General features: G+C 35.4%; 1 protein-coding gene across 1 annotated transcript in view; it reads right to left on the bottom strand.

Moving 5' to 3' along the window:
• Positions 1-22,662, bottom strand: part of PPP1R3A (protein phosphatase 1 regulatory subunit 3A) — a 42,163-nt gene extending 19,501 nt beyond the window's left edge. The window contains exon 1 of the mRNA XM_046021607.1: positions 21,875-22,662. Within this exon, the coding sequence (XP_045877563.1) occupies positions 21,875-22,662 (788 nt within the window). The remainder of the gene's footprint in view (positions 1-21,874) is intronic.
• Positions 22,663-23,841: the final 1,179 nt, after the last annotated feature.

Here is a 23,841-nt window from a genome sequence, read left to right as displayed (position 1 = left end):
ATTTCTGAATTTAATGCTTTTGTGAACTTACGTCACACATTAAAATCATCTTAATGCACCTTTTTGTCAATTCTTCACAATAGTGTTACAAAAGGAAGGGAGGAGAGGATACATTTAAAAAGCAAATGAAAAAGAACTCAATGGGAGCCTATTAGGCTACCTGTTGATGAGCATGTAAGAGAGTCATTAATATGCAGCTCATTGACATGATAGGCCATAATGACTCCTCCAGGGACGGTTCAGTCTATTGTGTCAGAGACTAGTTAGGGATTCATTAGCGGGAAGACTCATGACTTCTTAATATGCAAATTATTAATGCAATGCACTGAGGCATCCCTCACAAATGTCCACATTTTGCATTACATGTCTTTTTTGCCACCCTTCACCCACACCTTTTGTGAACTGTGTTCTTTTTCCCATCCTCTTTTGCAGATCTCTTCACAAAAGATTCCATACTCCTGCGGAATCTACCACTTTACATTCAAAGACCCTTCAGCCCACATTTCTGGGATTTAATGCAGGTTTACATATACAAACCCCTTGAACATTTTGAATAAATCACTAAAAATTCAGCATAAAATCTGATTTAATATATTTCTCCAATGTCAGATCGGTTTTTGGCTAAAGGCAGGGCAACATGAACAAAGTGGTTGTTTTTAAGAAATGAGACTCTGAAACATGAATAGTATCATTTATACTGAAGTTGGGAGGGGAAAGAGAAAAAGAGAGTTGAGAAAAGCCCAACAGAGAAAGCACGAGGAAAAAAAAAGTTTAATCAAACGAAGTAGGAAGAGTAACTATTCATACCAGTGTAATACATTAAATGAAGAAATGCCACTCAATGTCTGGCATACAGCAAGCAATCAGTAATTAGTAGCATTTTGAACTTTGCACAAAGATGAAGTTAATATCCTCATTTCCTACTGAAATGATAAGAAAAATGTTATTGAGTGAAAGTTGTTCCATTTTTAAATTAGAATACCATAAAGAGGGGATCAATTTTTAACAAAATTTCTTTATTTCTATGGCAGAATTAGCTACAGTATTCATGGAGAGGTACTCAGGTATCCTTTGAAGCTTATCCACATTTCATGTATAGAAACTACTTTTTAATATACCATTTCAAGTGGGACTTTATATACTACCTATATTCATTTTCTTGCTACTCTATTATTCTAACCTTGTCTAAAACACAATACCTTCTTTGCTAAGTTTCAGGAGAAACAAACTCTATTTCTAATTTCCATTAGCCCTCAACTCTGTAGTAGATCTACAAGTCTATTTGTCATAAAATCCATATCTCCATGCAAAACCAGTAATGTTTTTTAAAGCTAACAACTTTATCAAATAATAATATATATGCCATAAAACTCACCCACTTTAAGTGTACAATACAATAATTTTTAGTATATTTAGTGTATTTTCAGAATCATGCAGCCATCACCAAAATGTAATCTTAAAACTTTTCTAGTACCCCAAAAAGAAACCTCATGTCCGTTAGAATCACTCTTCATTTCTTACCCCTATCCTTAGAAACACTAATCTTCCTATCCCTATATATTTGCCTAATCTGGACACTTCGTATAAGTGGAATTTTGCAATATGTGTCCTTTCATGTCTGGCTTCTTCCACAGAGCATAATGTTTTGAGACTCGTCAATGTTGAGGCATGAATCAGTACTTTCTTTTTATTGTTTAATAGTATTCCCTTATATATGCATAACACACTTTGCTTATTCATTCACCAGTGGGGCATTTGGATTATTCCACCTTTTTCTGTTTGTGGATAGTACTTCTATAAACATTTACATTTGTGTGGACCTTGGGTAGAAACCTCGGTGTGAAATTGCTGGGCTATGGTAATTCCATATTTCACATATTGAGAAATTGTCATATTATTTTCCTAGAAAGTGGCTGCATCATATTATAATCCCACCATTGGTGCATGAGGGTTTTAATTTCTTCAAGTTCTCACCAACGTTTGCTATTACCTCTTATTGATCATAATTATTCTAGTGCACGTGAAGAGATACCTCATTGTGGTTTTGATTTGCATATTCCTAATAATGTTGAGTATTGTTTTATGTGCTTATAGGTCATTAAAATAGCTTCTTTAGAGAAACATCTATTCAGATGTTTAGCTTATTTTAAAATTGAGTTCTTTTATTATTGAGTTGTAAGAATTCTTCTGGATATAAGTCACTTAATGATATATGATTTGTAAATATTTTCTACACTATATGGATTGTCTCTTTTTTTAACACTTTATTTATTTATTTGAGATAGAGAGAAAGAGGGAGAGAGAGAGAGAGAGAGAGAGAACAGCAGGGGGAGGAGCAGTGGGAGACGGATAAGCAGACCCCCTGCTGAGTGGGAGCCTGATTCAGATCTGGATCCCAGGACCCCAAGATCATGACCTGAGCTGAAGCCAGATGCTTAACCGACTAAGCCATCCAGGTGCCCCCTATATAGACTTTGTTTGATTAAATCTCTTTAAATAAGAAACAATATTTTTAACAAAAATAATCTTCATTAATATAATTATCACAAGCACCTAATTAAACTTCACAATCTTCTAATGTTAATTTCAAATACTAAATGCTAGAAAATGTCCAATGCTTATTAGTCCTACCCAGGTTCTACACTGAAGTAGATAAAAGCAGATTCAGAAATGCTACAAACGAACACGTAGATTCGAGGAAAGAAGTCCAACTAATTTAGGTAGCTCACAGTACAAACATTATCCTATTTTTCTCTGGAGCCTACAGCTGGACGAAATAGAGTAATTAGGGAGGAGCTCACCTGGGCCAAGATTACTATCCCAGTGGAAGGCCTTTATATCCCTGATTAAATAGAGCAAAGTTTATTCCAGGAAATCCCAAGTAGATAAAGTGAGAAGGGCTCAATAAGATAAAACTATGGTTGGAGATCAAAACAAGAGCAATAGGGTACTTGGGAAGGACTAGTTAAGACCCAGATATGAACCAAAAGGCAAGGAGACTTTTGACTGAAGACACTGGGCCACAGACTGGGGCTGCAGAAGGACTCTGGTACAAAAGCCAAATTCTGCTGAGACCCAGCTACACTGCCAAAGATGAGGATCTTCACCACACCCTTAACAAGGCAACTGCAGACTTTGCAGTCAACATTCTGAAGAATACTTCTATCAAGTGGGCCTAAAGGACTCAGTCCTTCTATTGCACATCATGCTAATTCAGAATAATGTTAGACAAAACTCAGTGTGTATTCATTCAACAAATATTTAATATTTGCTAGGCATGGGACGCCTGGGTGGCTCAGTGGGTTAAAGCCTCTGCCTTCGACTCAGGTCATGATCCCAGCGTCCTGGGATTAAGTCCCACATCGGACTCATGCTCAGCGGGGAGCCTGCTTCTCCCTCTGCCTCTGCCTGCCACTCTGTCTGCCTGTACTCTCTCTGTCTCTCTGACAAATAAATAAATAAAATCTTAAAAAAAAGAAAGATTTTCTAGGCATTATACTAGAAGTTAAACCACGAGCACAAGCCAAGATTAAACAAACTCGGCCTTCATAAAGTTTACAATCTAAAGAACTACAAATACAAACCAGCAGTTTAAAAATCACAATTGTACTATTCAGAGCTGGGGAAGCATGGGGTCCTACAGCAAAAAATATTAGGAGCCCTACCCCAAACTCAAGGAAGGGAGGAAGCCCAGGAAGGCAGTAGCTGCTGTGCACGCATGTGGGCTTGTAAAGACACATTAGATTGGAAGGAGGTCAGATCCTGCAATCTGACTGCAGATTGTATTTAAAAGCTTGATTTTCTGAATCATAAAATATACATTTTTTCAAGAAGAAAAACTGTTTTAAAAGAAAACTCTTAAAAGTTGACTTCGTTCTAAATGGCAATTAACTTTACCCTTAATGTTCCTACTCTTGCTTAACCCTCTCACCATACCTACAAAAGCATTATTTCATTTAGATTTACTAACTTTCTTTTTGTGTAAATAGTACTACTCTTTTGATGTGTACTAAAACTAATGATTTCCAGTTTTTAACAATAATTATAATTCAGAACACCTATATTTAGGTCTTATTGTTTACACCAGTTATTCTCAGTCCTGGGGCACATCAGAATCACCTGGAGAGCTTTTTAAAAAATACCTATGCCTGAGCCCTGCCCCAGACTAATTCAGTTAGACTTTGTAGTAGGGCCTGCATATGGGTGCCTTACTGTTCCTTTTCCTGTGTGGAGTCAAGCTTGAGAAACATCGGTTCACACCACTATACTACCCTGGCTTTTACTCTATGAAGGTATGGATAGTGGGAAATTAAGTCCTTCAGTAAAAATACTCTGCTATTAAGTTTCCATGGGATGGGGAGAGAAGAAGATATACATAATGAAATAGGCTGACATTAATGTAAATTTTACACAAATTGCACTTCTGCTACTGTTAAGTCTATAAAGCAATTAATTTTTGTCCATCATGGGGATTACCCACCCATACTTCAGTGCATTTAAATTTACTTATTTTTCTTTTTTTTTTTTTCATTTTTTTCATTTTATTTATTTTTTCAGTGTAACAGTATTCATTCTTTTTGCACAACACCCAGTGCTCCATGCAAAACGTGCCCTCCCCATTACCCACCACCTGTTCCCCCAACCTCCCACCCCTGACCCTTCAAAACCCTCAGGTTGCCCCAGCCTCCCACCCCTGACCCTTCAAAACCCTCAGGTTGTTTTTCAGAGTACATAGTCTCTTATGGTTCGCCTCCCCTCCCCAATGTCCATAGCCCGCTCCCCCTCTCCCAATCCCACCTCCCCCCAGCAACCCTCAGTTTGTTTTGTGAGATTAAGAGTCATTTATGGTTTGTCTCCCTCCCAATCCCATCTTGTTTCATTTACTCTTCTCCTATCCCCCTACCCCCCCATGTTGCTTCTCCATGTCCTCATATCAGGGAGATCATATGATAGTTGTCTTTCTCCGATTGACTTATTTCACTAAGCATGATACGCTCTAGTTCCATCCACATCGTCGCAAATGGCATGATTTCATTTCTTTTGATGGCTGCATAGTATTCCATTGTGTATATATACCACATCTTCTTTATCCATGGCATCAGGGAAATACAAATCAAAACCACAATGAGATATCACCTCACACCAGTCAGAATGGCTAAAATTAACAAGTCAGGAAATGACAGATGCTGGCGAGGATGTGGAGAAAGGGGAACCCTCCTCCACTGTTGGTGGGAATGCAAGCTGGTGCAACCACTCTGGAAAACAGCATGGAGGTTCCTCAAAATGTTGAAAATAGAACTACCCTATGACACAGCAATTGCACTACTGGGTATTTACCCTAAAGATACAAACATAGTGATCCGAAGGGGCACGTGTACCCGAATGTTTATAGCAGCAATGTCTACAATAGCCAGACTATGGAAAGAACCTAGATGTCCATCAACAGATGAATGGATAAAGAAGATGTGGTATATATACACAATGGAATACTTATTTTTCTTAACTGAAAAGAAACCTACATGCTGTTTAGGGTAAGAGACATTCATCATTTCTACTTTAACAGCTATATAGCTCATTATAAAACTGATAGTGTTTGTAAAGATTTAGACCTGAACTAGTAAAACATTTTCCAGTTGTACCATGTGGCAAATTGTCCAAACAATTACTGCAGATGCAAGCACCATAAAGTGTATTGCCAAGGACACTGGTCGGTTAGATCCTATAAAAGAAACAATTAGTGTCTTGAGGTAAAAATAATAGAAATGAGATGACAGTCACTGAAAAAGGCAGAATTGCAGTGTAATAGTTTAAATGTAAGGTTGTGGATAATGCTGATAGCTTAATGTGTTTGGAGTTTATCCTGTGTTAAGAGAATATTTAATACAAAAATATCACAACCTGGTCTTCATTTTTCCTGATTTGATATGTAAGTGAAGGCACTTGCTATCTTTGAGGATCAGCATTTTACACCGGTTTGCTTCATTTAAATGTATCTAGAGTTGATTTTCTGAAAAAAATTTCTTTTTTACATGTCTCAATTTACATAAGCTTATTCCATAGGTATAATACTAATAGCCTATAGTCAGGATAATCAAAATAGTTGAAAATAAAAATAATGATAGGTACAACTATTTAGTGCTTTTTAACTCCAGTAACTCAAATGTTGAATTCCTTCTTTGATTAACTGTAGTACAACTCCATCTTCACTAAAACAAAATTGCAAGGCGGTATGCCAGTGGAAAAAAATGGACCTAGAAAGATAGGAAATGAAACTCAGGGAAGCCAGAGAGCAGCCAGAAAAAGGAGAAAGAGATCCTTAACAGGTTTGGTGTCAAAGAGAAATGGTTTTCCTGCCTTTCATGACTGGTATGCCCAAGAGTCTGTAGGAGGCATAAGGAGCATGGGAATCTAATGCAAACAGAGGGGAAAGGTCCATCACTTGAAATTGCTTCAAGTGTTGCCCTTGTGACTTTGTTCAGCATGGAGCCCTGTTCTCCCAGATGTCTTCATGACTGACTTTCTCTGATCAACTGTCATTTTCTCAGTGATGTTCAATCTCTACTCATCCTTCTTATCTGGTATTGCATTTTATACTCTCAATTGCACTTGTCATTTTCTGACATAACTTATTTATTCTTTAAGTTAATTAGTTATTAGTTTTCCCTCCCATTAGAATATCAGCTAACCAAGGAAAGAGATTGTCATTTTTTCACTAGTGTATCCCCAGTGTTTAGAACAGTCCTTGACACATAGTATATACTCAATAACACTTCTTTTTTTTTTATTTGACAGAGAGAGATCACAAGTAGATAGAGAGGCAGGCAGAGAGAGAGAGAGGGAAGCAGGCTCCCCGCTGAGCAGAGAGCCCGACGCGGGACTTGATCCCAGGACCCTGAGATCATGACCTGAGCCGAAGGCAGCGGCCTAACCCACTGAGCCACCCAGGCGCCCCAACTCAATAACACTTCTTGAATGCATGAAGACACTTTTGTCATTTCTCCAGTCATGCGTGGTTTTGGGTTTTGGTTTATTCTCTGTCAGTGCACAAGCTAAAGGGCACAATAAGAAATTTGCCACTGGTATCTTGATGATTTTTTTCTTTGAACTTAACTAAAACCCATACTTTCTTAATCTTGAGGGCATTGGTATTATAGAAGGAAGCATACTAGTGTAACTTTCATGTACCCATCCACAAGGATAAACATTGAGATGCCTGGATTAATCTTTATCAGTAAATTAAAACAGAAACCTTAGATTTTAAAGGAAGAATTTGAATCAACTAATTACAAAAGGAAATTTTCCCTGAACATGACCAGAGCAGTAAAATGAGTCACTCATGAAATAGGTATAGGAATACCTAAAAATGTGTGCCATCATACCTACCTGCTTTTTATATTAAAGGTGACTTATAGCAAAATTAAATAACTAATATTGATAATGAGGCAAGAATAAAATCTGTAGGGGCACCTGTGTGCCTCAGTCGTTAAGCATCTGCCTTTGGCTCAGGTCATGATCCCAGGGTCCTGGAACTGAGCCTCACATTGGGCTCCCTGCTCAATAGGAAGCCTACTTCTCCTTTTCCCACTCCCCCTGCTTGTGTTCCCTCTCTCACTCTCTCTCCCTCTGTCAAATAAATAAATAAAAATCTTTTTTAAAAAAAGATTTAATAAAAATAAAAAAGAGTAAGAACTGTATTTAACCATTCCAAATACAGAAAGAGAAATGGTTAAAAATGGGGCGCCTGGGTGGCTCAGTGGGTTAAAGCCTCTGCCTTCCACTCAGGTCATGATCTCAAGGTCCTGGGATCAAGCCCCTTATCCCAGGGAGCCTGCCTCCCCCTCTCTCTGCCAGCCTCTCTGCCTACTTGTGATCTCTGTCTGTCAAATAAATAAATAAAATCTTTTTTTAAAAATGGTTAAAAACCTAGAAAAGGTTTCTAAACCATGAGACTCCCAAAACACAAGCAGAAGTACAATGGTGTTCATAAGTGCCATAAGTAGGTTTTCAAGGCAAGAAAGAATCTTTCATAAAACATGATTAGTGGAAAGCATGTTAGGAGAGAAACATTGGGGAAATTATGCTCAACATTTACAATTACATCAATCCCATTTCTTATAGTTAGCAATCTAGTTCATACTTTTCATTAATTTACTCTGAAAATTTTCTAAATTAATATAACTAAAATACTACTTTATCCTTGAACAGGGAGACTGAAGTTCAAATTTCAGCCTAGCAAGAGTGTACAGTTCTTTTCCATCTTTGTTTTTCAAGTTTGATTTTCACAATTCTGTCTGGTCTAGGCAATCTGATTGACTAATAAAATCCCCAAGTTGTCCTTTGCGCTGCCATTCCACACATATTTTTAACACTCTGCAAATACTCCCTGCTCCTTCTCCATCTACCCAAGCTTTACCATTTCAAGGCTAAGTTCAGTTCTTCTGTGATGCTCTCCCTAATGAGGGCAGCCTGCAGAACAATCCTTTTTTGAATGCCTGTTGCTTTGTATCTCCTGTGATTTTCTCTGAGTCCTTCTGTTTGGCACACGTTACACTGATAGCTAACTTTTCCTGTATATAAATATATTCCTTAACCAAATTCATGCTTGAAGATAGAAGCTACCTAAAAGTGTCCTACACAAAATAAGAACCCTATTATTTCTTTTTTTTTTTTTTAAAGATTTTATTTATTTATTTGACAGAGAGAGATCACAAGTAGATAGAGAGGCAGGCAGAGGGCGGGGGGGAAGCAGGCTCCCCGCCGAGCAGAGAGCCCGATGCGGGACTCGATCCCAGGACTCTGGGATCATGACCCGAGCCGAAGGCAGCGGCCCAACCCACTGAGCCACCCAGGCGCCCCAACCCTATTATTTCTTTATGAATAAGTGTCTTATTGAGGCATTATGGTTCAGAGCCATAGGAGATTAGAGAATTTTAATCACAAACCCAGTTTTTCCTCTTAAGTACTTTCTGGACTTTATCAAATAAATCCCCATTGCCTAAATTTCTTCTTATGTCAGATGGGACTGGTGTTGCTTACTACAATGTATAAAGGTGAGCTAATAACTTTTTATATATTTAAGACAACTTTTTATCATTTAAGAAATGATGATAGATTTAAATCATGTATTCCTTAAGCTTATATAATTAAAAGTTTCTAAATAAAAGAACAAGGTAACATTAAAGTAGTAAATATCATAGAATTATAGCTGTCAAAAAGGTTTAGTCCATACATAACATGAAAATTCCTCCTAGTTTGGGCAGCCAAGTTCTAACTAATGTAACAGATCCTTAGATACAAAATTAGATGAATGAAAAGAATTTCATACCTTAAGTGGTCAAGGAATTCTCTAGGAATTGGAGAAACACACACACACACACACACACACACACACACACACACACACACACACAACTGGCCTTTATAATCATTACAACATAATTTTAAAAAGGATTTCCAAAAAATTAATTTCTTTAGAGGTTACAATTAATCACAGACAAGCACATTCTATTGTACTAAAAAAAAATAACCCCCAATTTCTTAGCAGCTAAACCTTACCCAGAAAACATTTACTTCAGTCTCACAAATAACATTTTCATTAGGAACTCATCTCCACTTGTTTATTGAAAATTAATTGGAAAATAACAAATTTAAATGGTAAAACTTTAATTTCCAGACTTCATTTAAAAACTTCTTAGAAAGTAAAAAAAAAAAAAAATTTAATAATCACTATTTACAAATGCTATGCCTTACCTACCTCAATAATACATTTTTACTTTGGGTTGTAACCTTAGGTTTTACACTCTAGAGTTCTTTAGGATATTAGGAAAATTATAGTAAAACTCTTAATGAAAACAGTGAGATGTTAGTTGAAGATGGTAGTGTAAGAATTAATTGCTATTCAGTATAGGGGAGCATCTTATTTTTGCCATAAGAAAAAAATTATTTATGCTAATTTCCTAAAATATGTTTGTTTCCCAATTTTTACTTCCATAAGAAGAAAAATAATATAATTTTCAAAGTTTTAAATTTTTTTTAAAAATTAGAACATTATAATGTCTGATGACAGTATGATATCAGTTTAACATTTTCACAAGATATTTTGAACGTAATTTATATCCTGCAAAATCAGCAGTTAGCTCCAAACTAGAAAGTACCATGGCTTAAAGTTTTCAAAAGTTAAAGCTCTGGCCTATAAGAATCAATGCAACTGGCCCCTGCTGTTACATAGTTTTAAAACATAAGTATACAGGAATATGGGAAGTCTTCATATTCTTCCTGCAACTCTTCTTTAAATCTAAAATTATATCCAAAAAAATTGTAAACAGTATTCATTAGAGTGTAGCAGATCCATCACACTACCTTTTTGTAAGTTTTAAGATTAAACATTTAAACACATTGCATTACTCCTCTTAAATACTTTTGTTTTTTGTTTCCTGGAGGGGAAGACCAAGAACGCAATCTCAAGACAGAGCTGACAGTACTGTATGACTTAAAAAAGTTTAGATTTAGGTATACAGGAGGGATCTGGTAGGGGTAAAAGGCCCAGTCAAGAAAAGACATTCAGATAAAAAGAAAAGCAGATAAGACAGCAGGCAAGCCCAGAATCCACAGGTGTCAGAATCAGGGAACACCATATAAGCAGCAGTAGCACTACTATGAATATTGGCTATGATCCTGGCCCTGGCAAGAAGGAAGGATGAATGACTGTGTTCTGATCAATAGACACACAATATCTGCATTTGGTCTTTCATTATTTAGCCTATTAGATTTTTCTGGCTCTGGTTCCACTGGTCTGGACTGTTGTATGTAGAAAGCCAAAGGCTAACCAGTGAATATTTATTCTATTTGAGATGTTAAGATTACTTGTTATTACTTCAAAGTTCAAAATATTAGTGACTCCATGAATCAGCTCTTTAGAAGACTTAGGATAGAAGGAAAGACAATAATGAGAGTATCCCATCGTAGGCTATGTTAATTTATTTCTCAATTTGATCTCTTGTTGATACCTTGATAACTGAAAGTAACCATCTAAATTTAGATTATCTATAAGATGTTAGAATGGTTAATGTGTTCATTTCTATATTTAATTTTGAGTCAATTTAGACAACACATGGTTATTGCAGAGACAAATTTCCTTATTATCTGTTTTTATGTTATGTAAATATAGGCTTTCTATATTTTATTCTATTTTAATTTTTAAAGTAACTTTTATTTTTGATCCAATGAACAATCATTACTTCATGGCTATAGAACATAGTGTGGGTATAGAATTAATAAGAACCAGCAAAAGAGAAATCAGTTATTATGTTGAAGTTTTTTATTTGCATTGCAGGGAGAATGACTATGATTTTAAACAAAATATAGAATAAAGGAAGAAGAGTTAGGATTTGAGGAGAGATATAACTTTGGTGTGAGACATTAAGGGAATTAACTTGCCACCTGGATATCCAGATGGAGATGTCCAGAAGACATCTGATTTTTAAAGATTGTGAAAACAATAAAAGCACTCATCATTAAAACTGTAACAAGTATAATTCATTCTTCAATTATTCAGAAGGTGCTTTGGATTTTACTAGGCCTCAGGGTTATAAACGAAAAAACCAGTTTCCTTTAATATTAATTTTGAGAGCTTTTTATATGCAAATCCTTTTGTTAGTTACAGTGGGGAATAATGTTTAGACAAATACATCATTCCTGGCCTCAAGGAACTTGGAGACCAGTTGGGAAGATGAGACACACATAGGTTTTTTAAAGTGGAGAGAAAGGCCACCACTATAAATAACACCTTCATAAACATTTTGACTAAACAGGTAATAGAGGGACATATGATGGAAGTCCTCTTCCTTCCAGACATACGAATATCTGATAAACAGGAAGTCTTTTGTTAAATGTTAATTTCTTTGCCTATAGATCAATTGCATCAGATGCAAACATGGTAAACAGCAATGCTTTCATTTAAGGAAAGCTATTTTATTTTGTACCCTTGAAGTAACTATTCCATGAAAAAATATTGCCAGAAATATTCTAATTTAAAGGAAGAATGACAAAGAAATATAAGGACAAAGGCAATCCCATAATATGGATAAATCAGGAATAGGACCAGGAGCCTTGTTGAACTACATGAGTTTAATGAGATTTTGTAAACAAATGTCTTAAAGGTCCCTACAACTAGTATTACATAAAAACTTGGTATGCCAAAGTTAGCTTTAAATGAGATATTATTAATACAGGAAAGAGAAAATATTAGAAAACATAAGAACTATCTGAACAATGTATTTCTTATGTGTATTACACACACATACACATGCACACAAACAAGATAAGGTTTAAGTAAAAAGCTGATATATACAGATGTGTGTGTAGTTTTTCCACACAAAAAGGTAGTGCATTAAGAATAATTCAAATATAGGGGTGCCTGGGTGGCTCAGTGGGTTAAAGCCTCTCTCTTCAGCTCAGGTCATGATCCCAGGGTCCTGGGATCGAGCCCCACATAGGGCTCTCTGCTCCATGGGGAGCCTGCTTTCTCCTCTCTCTCTGCCTACTTGTGATCTCTGTCAAATAAATAAATAAAATCTTCAAAAAAAAAAGAATAACTCAAATATAAATGGGCACTATTACTTAACTACTCCCTAAGTTCAGTTTACTAAATAAATTATGAACTGGATTGGCTTCCCAGTTCTCTGCACATATTCATTGATTAGAACAAAAAGCTTTTAGTTAAAACTGTATATACACACACAGGTTCAAGAAATTTAACATATATTCAGGTGAATTCCACTTGTAGTTACTATATTAAACTTTCCACAAAATGATATAATTAGAACCACTTTAAGTTTCAACTGATCTATATTACATTTGATTTTTACAAAATCAAATTCAAAATCTTTATTCAAGATTTCTTTATTCAAGATTTCTTTCAGTGTCTCATACAGTTAACATTCTTGAGTGAAATTTTATTAAAAATTAGTTATCTAAAAAACAAAAATAAAAAAATAAAAATTAGATATCTAGAATATAGTGTACATAGCTATTCTAAATTATTCATTATTTGTCTAAGAGGGTTTTAAAAATTCTAATGGCTATCTTTTTAGGTAGAATTGAGAAATAAACTGAGTAATCTCAAATATTTTGAGTTTTGTAACTTCTCTTCCCTCAGCCCCATAGAAAGTCCAGTAATAACAACAATCCCTCCAGTACTTAGAACTCAAAACTAATGATGGCAGGATTGGGAGAGCTCTTTAGCTAGTCTGCTATTCCCTGCAGCCCCTGGAATGTTAGTGCCCGCAGTGCACGGTCTTTGTAATAGTCATGTCATTCCTCCTTCAGAGAATCTAGTTGGCGGTGAGTTTTTTCCTCTCACTTTTGCATTAAATAATACAAACTAATTTATTAGCTTACTAGTTAGAACCCCAGGGCAAAAACCTAAAGTTATTAGGTTGGTTTACCTGAAAAATAGAAACAGTCACAAAAACAATATGATTCTGCTTAACCTTGTAAGGATAGGGACTCCAACATTTAATTCAACTGCGAATCAGAGTAAACAAATGACAAGATTAAAGACATAGAACAATATGAATGACTACATAAAAGACCTAGAATTCCCGAAAGAATACATAACTGAAGAACACGATCTTCCTAGAAGATGATTCAAAAGAGAATATATAACCATTTGGCTTGGGTAGGTTTTAAAATAATTCTGCCTTGGGCTGCCTGGGTGGCTCAGTGGGTTAAAGCCTCTGCCTTCGGCTCAGGTCATGATCCCAGGGTCCTGGGATTGAGCCCCACATCGGGCTCTCTGCTCTGCAGGGAGCCTGCTTCCTCCTCTCTCTCTGCCTGCCTCTCTGCCTAGTTGTGATTTCTCTCTGTTAAATTAATAAAATATTAAAAAAATAATAATAAAATAATTCTGCCTCAAAGCAAAAGAAAAAAACAGAATTAAATGGTACTTTGTACAATGATTTATTGAAAATGATTCAGAAATCAATTTTTGTATTAACACTGGAAACGACTGAACTTTATTTACACCAAACAGAATAGTCTTATACACCCATTAGAATATGTATGAAGATTACATTTTTTTACTGCATATGAATGTGCTTTTTAAAATCTGTGATATTTCTATTGGCAAATACCCAGAAGATTTAAGTTATAAAATTATTTATTCTCAAAAGGAGGTACTAGTAAGATGGGAGTATTTTTCCCAGCTTGATTTCATTATATGTCTTATGAAGCTAACATTTACCTGCACAATTTTTTGTGATTTTTAATTGTGTGAAGACATCCACAGTAATTTTCAATAATGAAAGTAAGCTTGGGGTTTTTCCTTACAGAGTTAGTCTATTTGATTTGTATCGTGGCTTAAATCTGTAAAACAAATCAGAATACTATCAGTGTCAAATGGGTTATAAAATCTGTTTCACAGAATTAAGAAAAGAATCTACTATTTGGCATGCTTTACAAATACAAATTTGGGGGATATTTTATCTTTTGGTAAGTAAAGGGGTGAGTAAAATTCAAGTCCACAACCACACATAGAGTAATCATTGTCTTATGATGGTAGCATTTATTTCTCTTTGTTACTTGAATAGCACTTAAATGCAACACAGACAGACCATTTTCAGACCCCCTTTCCTCACCTGAGGGGGGAGGAGTAGCAAAATTACATACGACAGCTTTGTTTAATGTACAACTGATCTCTGTCACCAAAAAATGCCATAAAACAGTACAATTTAGGAATTACTATTTTGTCATAAAATCTTTAAATAGCAGGATGATATTATTAAGGCTTCAAAACCAGTTATTACTTATATAATAGATAATAACACTACCATGCCATTTATCCAAGTAAAACTATTAGAGAAGCAGAATAAAAACCTGAAAACATTAGAGACATATGTCCTGAGAAACTTTTTCTTTTTTATATAGTGGTGAGGTACAGAGAATCCTTTAAAACAAAGGAACGACTGAAATGTGCTGGTGTATAGTATATTTTCTTAGAGGAAAAGAGTTATGTAAAATTCAGTTTCATCTTACAGGTATGAAGTGATGATACAGTGAAGTTGTGTGCAACTATCTCATTTATTTAGTCCAAAAGAACTATTTTAAGAACTATCTTAAGAAACATGTTATAGTTTTTTTTTAAAGTAGTGTTCAACTTATGAGCAGGCAATATTCCAAAATTTTTTGTAATCCAGAAATTGCTGGAATTTGGGAATTATTTTCCCTATAGCAGCAATGGCATAAGTTTCTCTGGTTAGTTAGTTTCTCTGGTTAGTGCCCCAAAGCTTGTCAATTCTACAATACACTAATTTTGAAACTATTTTTTAGCCTGGGTCCTGGCAACAGAAATGATACTGTGGAAATAAAGCATTCCTCCACTAATTTTGAGTGTAGGACTAGTCATATAGAAGATTTTTAAAAGCAATATTTATCACCAATGCCATTATGAATATCTATGAAGTATCAGCATCTGGGACAGATGCTTATATATTAGCTAATGTAGTTCTCATAGCACTTCTGCCAAGTAGAAATTATTAACCCTATTTTGGCCTTTGTAAAGAGGACACAAAATATAATTTATCTAAGTTGGCACAGTTAGTAATTAATTAGACTGACAGCCCAGATCTGCCCCAATTTAAAGGGTGTGCTATTTCCATTATGCCTCATTGTTTATGGAATCCACCTTTTCCCCTAAACACACACACACACACACACACACACACACACACACACACACACACACACACACACACTCCAGACCCCCAGAGTCCTCATAATTCTATGGAACATTTACTGCAAACTCTGTACTCAAACCTGGTTGTATACCATAGTGCTCTCTCCTCTAAAATTATCCATTTCCATTGGCTCAATCCAAACTTAAAGCCCCCGACGTGCAACCAAACGTCATTGGATGTAAGATAAAAATAGCCCCTGCCATCCTGAATGTGTCTGCATTTAAGGAAGGGGAGTGTGTGTGTGTGTGTGTGTGTGTGTGTGTGTGTGTGTGTGTGTGTGTGTGTGTATACATGTATATAAAATGTCAGGCATGGTTTCAAAGTGAAGTGTCAGAGCATAGAAGATCTTTTAAGCCTGCCAGTTTATTAGGCGGTCAGGCCCACCTCAGATGTCTGCTCCTGAGGTCATTTATCCTGCATTATTCCTCTTGGGGTTTGGAGGTAAAAACTTAGAACAGGGACAAGAGTTACAGTCAACACAGTTGGAAGAAGTTGAAAAACTAAGTGTCTCAATTCATAATCTTTCTTTTTTCTTTCTTTCCCCCCACCCCCCCAGAGACTTACTGGCTCAGAGTGCTTGGACCCTATAAGAAATTTTTACAGGCTTGGGGTGCCTGGGTGACTCAGTCTGTTAAGTGTCTGCCTTTGGCTCAGGTCATGATCCCAGGGTCCTGGGTTTGAGCCCCACATTGGGCTTTCCTGCTCACAGGGAGCCTACTTCTCCCTCTATTTCTGCTGCTCCCCCTGCTGGTGCGCTCTTTCTCACTATCAAATAAATTAAAATCTAAAAATAACAATAAATAATAATGATAAGTTTTACAGCTTGAAGATGGGCTTCCAGTGGGAAGTTAAAGTTGGAGATCCAGAGGATCCATGTAAAAAGGGAAGGGAATCCCATGAAGGGAATCACTATGGGATCCATAGTGATTCCCTTCAGCTAGAGCTTGAGAAACACCCTGAATAATGAGACTCTCTTGTTTTCCTTCTCTTAGAAAAAGTTACAAAACTACGCCAAGGAGTCTAGGCTTCTGGGGTATGGATTTATAGAAAACCAGGAAGCCACAAAGCCCTGGTAGATCTCCAAGGAAACTAAGCTTCTTGGCTCCTTGCTGTCAACCAGCTGGCAGCTTCCAAACGGTCCTCTTGACAGGTCCTGTGCAGCTGCATTTTATGTTTCCATATGGCCTTGCCAGAGGTCCCCACCTTAAGCAGACCTGGCTTCCACAATTAGTACAGACTCACAACAAGTTAGTTATGGAATACATTAACTCCTAAAGGCCTCATGGGGCTATTTACACCTCTTTGGACTATTTCCAGGATCCTAGATTATACTGTAAGTGTAAATTAAGGAAGTCTCACAATCCAATGGCTCTGACTGGAACATGCAACATTACCATATCTTATGCTTCATTTTCCAATGCTTTTCTTGGCCTCATTTTAGCAATTTTTATACCACCCTGAAAGGTAAACTCTCTGTAATCTTAAAATCATGCTTTAGAATGTATTTTTCTCCCTCCCTGAATATGCCTGGTTCTATTTCTCAGGTACAAAAATTGAAGACTGATCAGTTTTCTCCTTTGGCATTGAAGCCTTTCAGGAATTTATTTGCATTCACCTGGCCAAGTTATAAATACCATCCAACACCTATATCATGCCGTTTCTTTATTTAAAATAATAAATTGGTTTCACTTAATAAAATACAAAATGAGATGAAGTCAGTCTCTGTACCCAATGGTTGGAAACATACATTTAGCAGCTGGTGAGGGAAAAAAAATATCACTCCCCTAGCCCATGCACGAGATCAGTTATAGATCATATATTCCAGAAAACCTGAAACATAATGTAAATGGTTCTTATTTTAATTTTTATCCATGGCTTCCATTGTGTACCCAAAGTATTGGAGTTGATGTTCTTTCTCTGTCCCTTTCTCTGCTCTCAGTCCCTGTGAGGACTTTTTTCCTTGGGACCTCTCTTCATCTTCACAGGGTCATATTTCCAGCCATGTTTCTCATGGATACTGGTGCCTAACAACACAAAGGTCCTTAATAAACACTCGTTGAATGAGTTTTGGAACCTGAACAAGGTGGACTATGATATCTGGAAAAATAATGCAAGTCCAAGAATCAGAAATTAGTTAGCTGAATAAGGTTTGATAATGATTATGGCAATTATAGGTGGTTTTTGATGACTACTTCAAGTACGTGCCCAGCACTACACTAAAAGCTTTAAGAATATCTAATTGTATGTTAATTGAGTCATCACAATATCAGGCATCATTACCCCTATTTTAAAGATGAATAAACTGAGGTGTTGAGAAGTAAAGTAGTATGTCCAAAATCACACAGCTATAAGTATGTATTTTACTAGGATTAATACACAAGTCTGTTCAATGCCAATCTTCATGCCTTTTTTTGTCCTTTCCTTTTTATAATCTAGTAAGTGTGGAATATTTAATAGTCATTAAGATAACCAGTTTTAAGGTGTTTCAGATATAAGGTGACATACATCTCAAGAAAAGGTAGAATTTAATTAGTTTTGCTAATTGATTAAAGTCCTGCAAGAGATCAAAAGGTGGCTCTCCAATGCTAAAAACTTAGGAAACTTGGAAAGAAAGAAGAAAGAGACTCTGGGCAGGTTGAGCCTTTTTAGGGTTTTTGGGATCCATCTAAAACTAAAGTTAGCCTTGTCTTTTTTATACTGGTTAACATTTACTGACAATTTACTATGTTCCAGATACTGTACCAAACGTTTATATGTATTATTTCATAGAAATCTCAGCCAACCCTATAAGATAGTACAGTTGTTAGTCCTAACTAACAGATGAAGAAACCAAGCTTAACTTGCGCAAATTCATACAGTTAGCATGGTGGAACTTGGACCCAAAGCCAGATATGTTTAACTTTGAAGCCCATAATTTTAACTGCTTCTGAATGCTATTTTTAGCTTATTTATTCATGTACATTTAAGGTAATTCATATTAATGTCATTTATTTCTTTTGGTCATTTGTTTTGAAATAAAGCCCATGGGATGAGGATCAGAAATCTGCTTTGTTTGCTAGCACATACACCTGTGCCCTGTCGGTGGTGACACTTATCAAGTATCTCCTGATGCGTGCCTTTCGGTGCAATTAAATACCTCTGGGTCACTCTCAGTCACATGCCTACAAGTAACAAACTCTGTATTCCTCACCCTAGTCTAGATATTTATTTCTGCCAAAGTGGATGGATTAACAAGCATAAAAGAAAATAGACAACCTCATCAATGTAGAGATTTACAAACTCTGACTTGAAAAATATCTCTGTAGAATAAGTGTAGTGCCTAGGTTGATTGACATAACAGAAATCTTACCTCACTAAATGTGTTCCCATAGTTTGTTCTGTACTTATTAGAAGGGATTATTGACACTTTCAGAAGATAAAATCTCTAGGACCCCGATAGCAAATTAACTTTGGTATTAAGAGGAATTCAAGTTAGATGTTACTGTCTACATTAGGACAGCTTATTTTCACTTTAACTCTGAGTTATATAACACATTATTGTTAATTACTTGCATGTATGAAGCAAAAATCCATATAAATTTCTATTCTGTATTTATCTGTTGGAAGAAGTGACCTCCAAATTAAGCTATGGAGGAAGTGTGGAAACACTCAAAAAAGACCCATTTAAATTATATAACTCTTTGGAGGGAGGAGAATATTTTAGAAGCTACAATTTTTTGATCAAATAAGTATTAGTTCACTTTTATTTTAGCCAAGTATACATTTTGTAAAATAACACTAATAAGGTGTGCTATTTTTCCCAAACTAAATTCTTCACAATGAAATCCAACTGTAATATTCATTTAGAAATTTGATAATGCTCTCTTGTGTGAGTTTTAGGAATATTTGGAACCCCGTTGCATATAAATTATATCATGGAAAAGCTGTATAAATATTCTATTATGGCACATGCTGTTCTAAGGATCTGTCAGGATTTCCTTTATACACTCCATTTTGAGTGGTATATAAATCAGATGTAAAAATTCATGTTGGACTGAGACTCAGCACAAAAGGCCTCCTCCAGAGGCAAATGCTTTTTTCAAAATGTGGTTTGAATTATGTTGGTCATTTTTAAGTTATAGAAGTGCAGAAAATGTATTTGTGGTTTTGAAGGAGAGAGATTTTTTCCATTTTTATAACTCATTAGGAAACTTTACAGGCCTTCAGACCATTTTGTGGTTTAGTTCTTCTCAGGTTTTTCCCCAAAGCAATATTAAAACTTGAATAGTGTCCGCTATGAATCCAGTGATTACTGTTCTGAATACAAATGTCTGTATGGATATATATAGTTATACATATCTTACAATAGAAGAAGTTCCGATAATATGAGTTGGGTAGAAGATGAGGCCTATTAGTGCCCATTTTTGTTCTTGGTATCAAGTCAACTTTGGCCTATCAAAGGAATCCTGTTTTTACCATAGTTCAGTATGTATTGCTTGTATTTTAAAGCTGCATCTTTAACTTCAGAACAGTCCTCTGAGTTAAACACTCCTTCTATTAGCTCTTTGACAATAAGGCTATGACTTTTCTAAATTTTGCTTTTCTCTAGCAGAGAGAATAAGTTGCAACATGTTTAATAGATATTCACTGATGATCATCTCTTTTGTAAAATATTTAATGTGTATGTGTATATAAATTAAATAATGTTGAGTTTATTTTGCCTATATAGCTAACATGTTGCTGAGTAATTTCATAAACATCTAAGTTATTATTTTAGCACATGTAGAGATTATGGTTATATTATTCTCTTAATAGCATCAATTAAGATCTGAGAAAGTTTTATTTGGACTCCAAGTTGGCAAAATTCACAAAGTTAAGTAACCCAATCTTTCAAAAGACTTTAAAGGGTAATGAAAATAGAAATATTTTATATGATTGAATTGCTTCCACCTATGTTATATTTAGTTCATTAATGCATTAGACTAACACACTTAGTAGTTACTATTTACTGTCCTATAATGAATCAAGGCACTAAAGCATAAAGAAGCTAAAATTTTTTCAATGTCATTCCTTATGTTTTGATTAAATTCTTCTTAGAATCTCAGAGTCTTGATTCGTAATACAGTTCTCCCTTCATCATATTACAGTATTTCTGGTACAGTTGCTAGAATCTTTAGGTCTAGGAACAGGATGGACCACCCACAGGACAATCCAACCTTTGCCTGTGACTTGTGGAGCAATGTGGACTTCCCACTGAGACATTTTGAGGAGCAGAAGGGATCTATCTCCTCCTGGATGTTTTATCTGCTAACTCAGTGTCATGGAAATTAGCCAACTCCACAATAGAAAGGGCTGAATGCAGTTTTCTTTATTTTTTTTTATATTAACAGGAGAGCAGGGTTACTAATGAAGAATCATATCCCAAATCTCTAATCTATAAAGCTGAATATACTTACTTCTATTTGGGTCATTTTTTTAAATTCTGCTCCATTTGCTTTTACTAACTTATACTACTTTGTGTCCTATAATGTTATATTTGGTTGTAATTATAAAATTTTATGTGTAATTTATACATTTATATATATATTATTTATACATTCATATACTTTTGTCTTTCTCTTGGTTTCTCATTAAAGTCATACATCTTATGATTTACCTTAACATGTACTCCAAACAGACCTATATGACTTGATCGTTAAGAAGTTTGGGGGGAAGCTTATGAATTTCTGAACATGAAGAGCATTTTGAAACACAGTTTTATGCTAATCAGAAATATTTTGAAATACACCACAGACCTTTAAAACCCACTGAAAATAAATATACTATAAATGTCAAAGTGAAGTTATACATGTTAAGAATCTAGATTCCATGATTTGAACTTAACAATTCGTAAGTCATTAGGCAAGCCATCTGTACATTGTGCTCCCCTCCTCCCCCATCTACTATATTATACCCATACTTTTCCTTGCATTGGAGGAGAGCTAACATGGTGCTATTATTTGAATAGCACTGACCTTGTTAAAGCCTAGCACCATTGTTTCGTGTATAATGAGCAGTGTATTTTTAAACAGAATGGCTATTTCTTACAACACATGAAATAAGAATGACATAAAAAGACTTTAAGATTATGAAGAGTAAAGAATGTTAAGATAGATTCTCACCTTGATTTTACCTTTAAACAGCCTTTTATTTGTCTGTTAGGAACTTCTTCCCGTGGCTTTACAGGTTCCGGTTCTTGTTCTTTCTTTTGACAAATCAGTATATAATTTGTGCCATTATTATTTGACCAAAATGTACCAACAGAAGTTTCATAACGTATACAAAACTCAACTTTACTGCCATCTTTTTGATAAGGGGGAACCAATAAAATCTTAAAGGAGAACTGGTCAGTTTCACCATCACATGAATTTGGGACATATTCTGCTAAAATGTCATAATGTGTCTGCCAGTCATCCAAGGACATTCTCACATATACTAACTTCTCAAAAGAAATATTCAAAACTCGAATAATGCCCTTCATACTTGTAGACCCAGGAGGATACTCAGTTGACTCCAGTATTGCTTTCTGTACTTGAAGTTGCTGCATAAGATCATCTTTTGAAGAAGGCAAATTAAATAGTGGAGACAAAACATATTCTTCTGTGTGAAAAATGTCCTTCCTTAAGTCAAAACCAGTTGAAACACTCGGTAAATCCCAGCAATCAAATTCTTTGACAGACACAAGATTAAATCCAAAAGTGTCGGCGAATGAAACTCTTCTTGCACCTGAAGATGGAGTGTCCAAGTATATATCTTCAGAAGAATCAGAACCTCGTCTACTAGGTTGAGGGGAGAAGCCGGGTTTGAAAGTAGTTTTAACTTCCTCATCTTCAGAAAGAGAATCAGATAAATTAGGAACTTCTAAAAAGTTATCTTTGCTAATCTGTCTAGGTTCTTCAGAAGGCTCCATTGGGCTCTCTGATATCAAAAAAGGGAAGACTGTACAACTAGTAGAGGCTGATATTTGAGATACTGAGGCTTAAAATAAGTATTATGTTACAGTTGACATTGCAGAAAGGAGTCATCTCTATTAATAGGTCCAATGGCGTGTAAACTATGCTAGCTTGCCTCCAAAGGCCTTTAATATGATAGCATCCATGTTACTTTCACAAGTATGTTTCATAGTTAACTCTCAGTTTTTAAAGTTGCATCTGTTTGAGCTGATTTCCAAAAAGACATTTTAAATAATTTTTTGCTGTGTTGAAAAATCTGAATTTAGAATTTTAAAAAATTGTTTTAACCAGCTGATCTTAAAAACAAAAACATGGACCACTTATTTGAAAAGAAAATAAAAGTAGTATCCCATACTAATACATAGTTTTGAGCTAAATCAATCCATTGAAGCAGACAAGGACAGAGAGGAGAACAGAAGAACATGTATAGAATGGGGGAAAATCCAGTGCCTGATAATAATGATAGCTACTATGTAACAGGGGCTGACAGTGTAAAATGTGAACTATAAAAGTGTTAGATAAAAGTTATAGGAGTCTTAAAGAAACATGATTTAGAAGAAGAAGCTATCATTTGAAATAAACCATGGAGGGTAGGTAGAATATAGACACGCAGAGCTGGAATGAGGTGGATTTTCCAGGTGGAAGAAATGGCCTGAGCCAAGGCCTAGAACAAATAGTTAGTCAAATCTGTTATTTTAAACATTAGTAAGTTTCTTTTAATTAACTTATGGAAAAATATATATAAGTAATGTGTTATAGACTTGAAAATATAGATTGGCAATGGTAGGCCTGGCCCAGGAGTGAAATATTTATGTAGAATAAAATGTTCATCTCTAGCATCTAGAGTTCTATCTCTAACAAAACAGAAGTTAATACCATGACATCTTGGAGTTTGATGTGAGTTTTAAAGTGTGAGCCGCCTTGTTTAGACCACTGTATCTTTTGTGTTAATGTAAAATCCATTGGGGAGATGACAATCAGGTAAATAACTATAAAAAATTTTAAACAGACATATGCTTTGACCCTGAAATATTCCAGCTTGAAATTTACCCTATCAGTATATGTATAAAAAGATAAATATAGATATATGTTCACAACAGAATTGACTATTTTAAAAACTTTAGAAACTACTCAGA

The sequence above is a fragment of the Meles meles genome, chromosome 10 (assembly GCF_922984935.1).
Source record: "Meles meles chromosome 10, mMelMel3.1 paternal haplotype, whole genome shotgun sequence".
Lineage (NCBI taxonomy): Eukaryota > Metazoa > Chordata > Mammalia > Carnivora > Mustelidae > Meles > Meles meles.
This window is presented reverse-complemented; position numbering and strand designations above follow the sequence as displayed.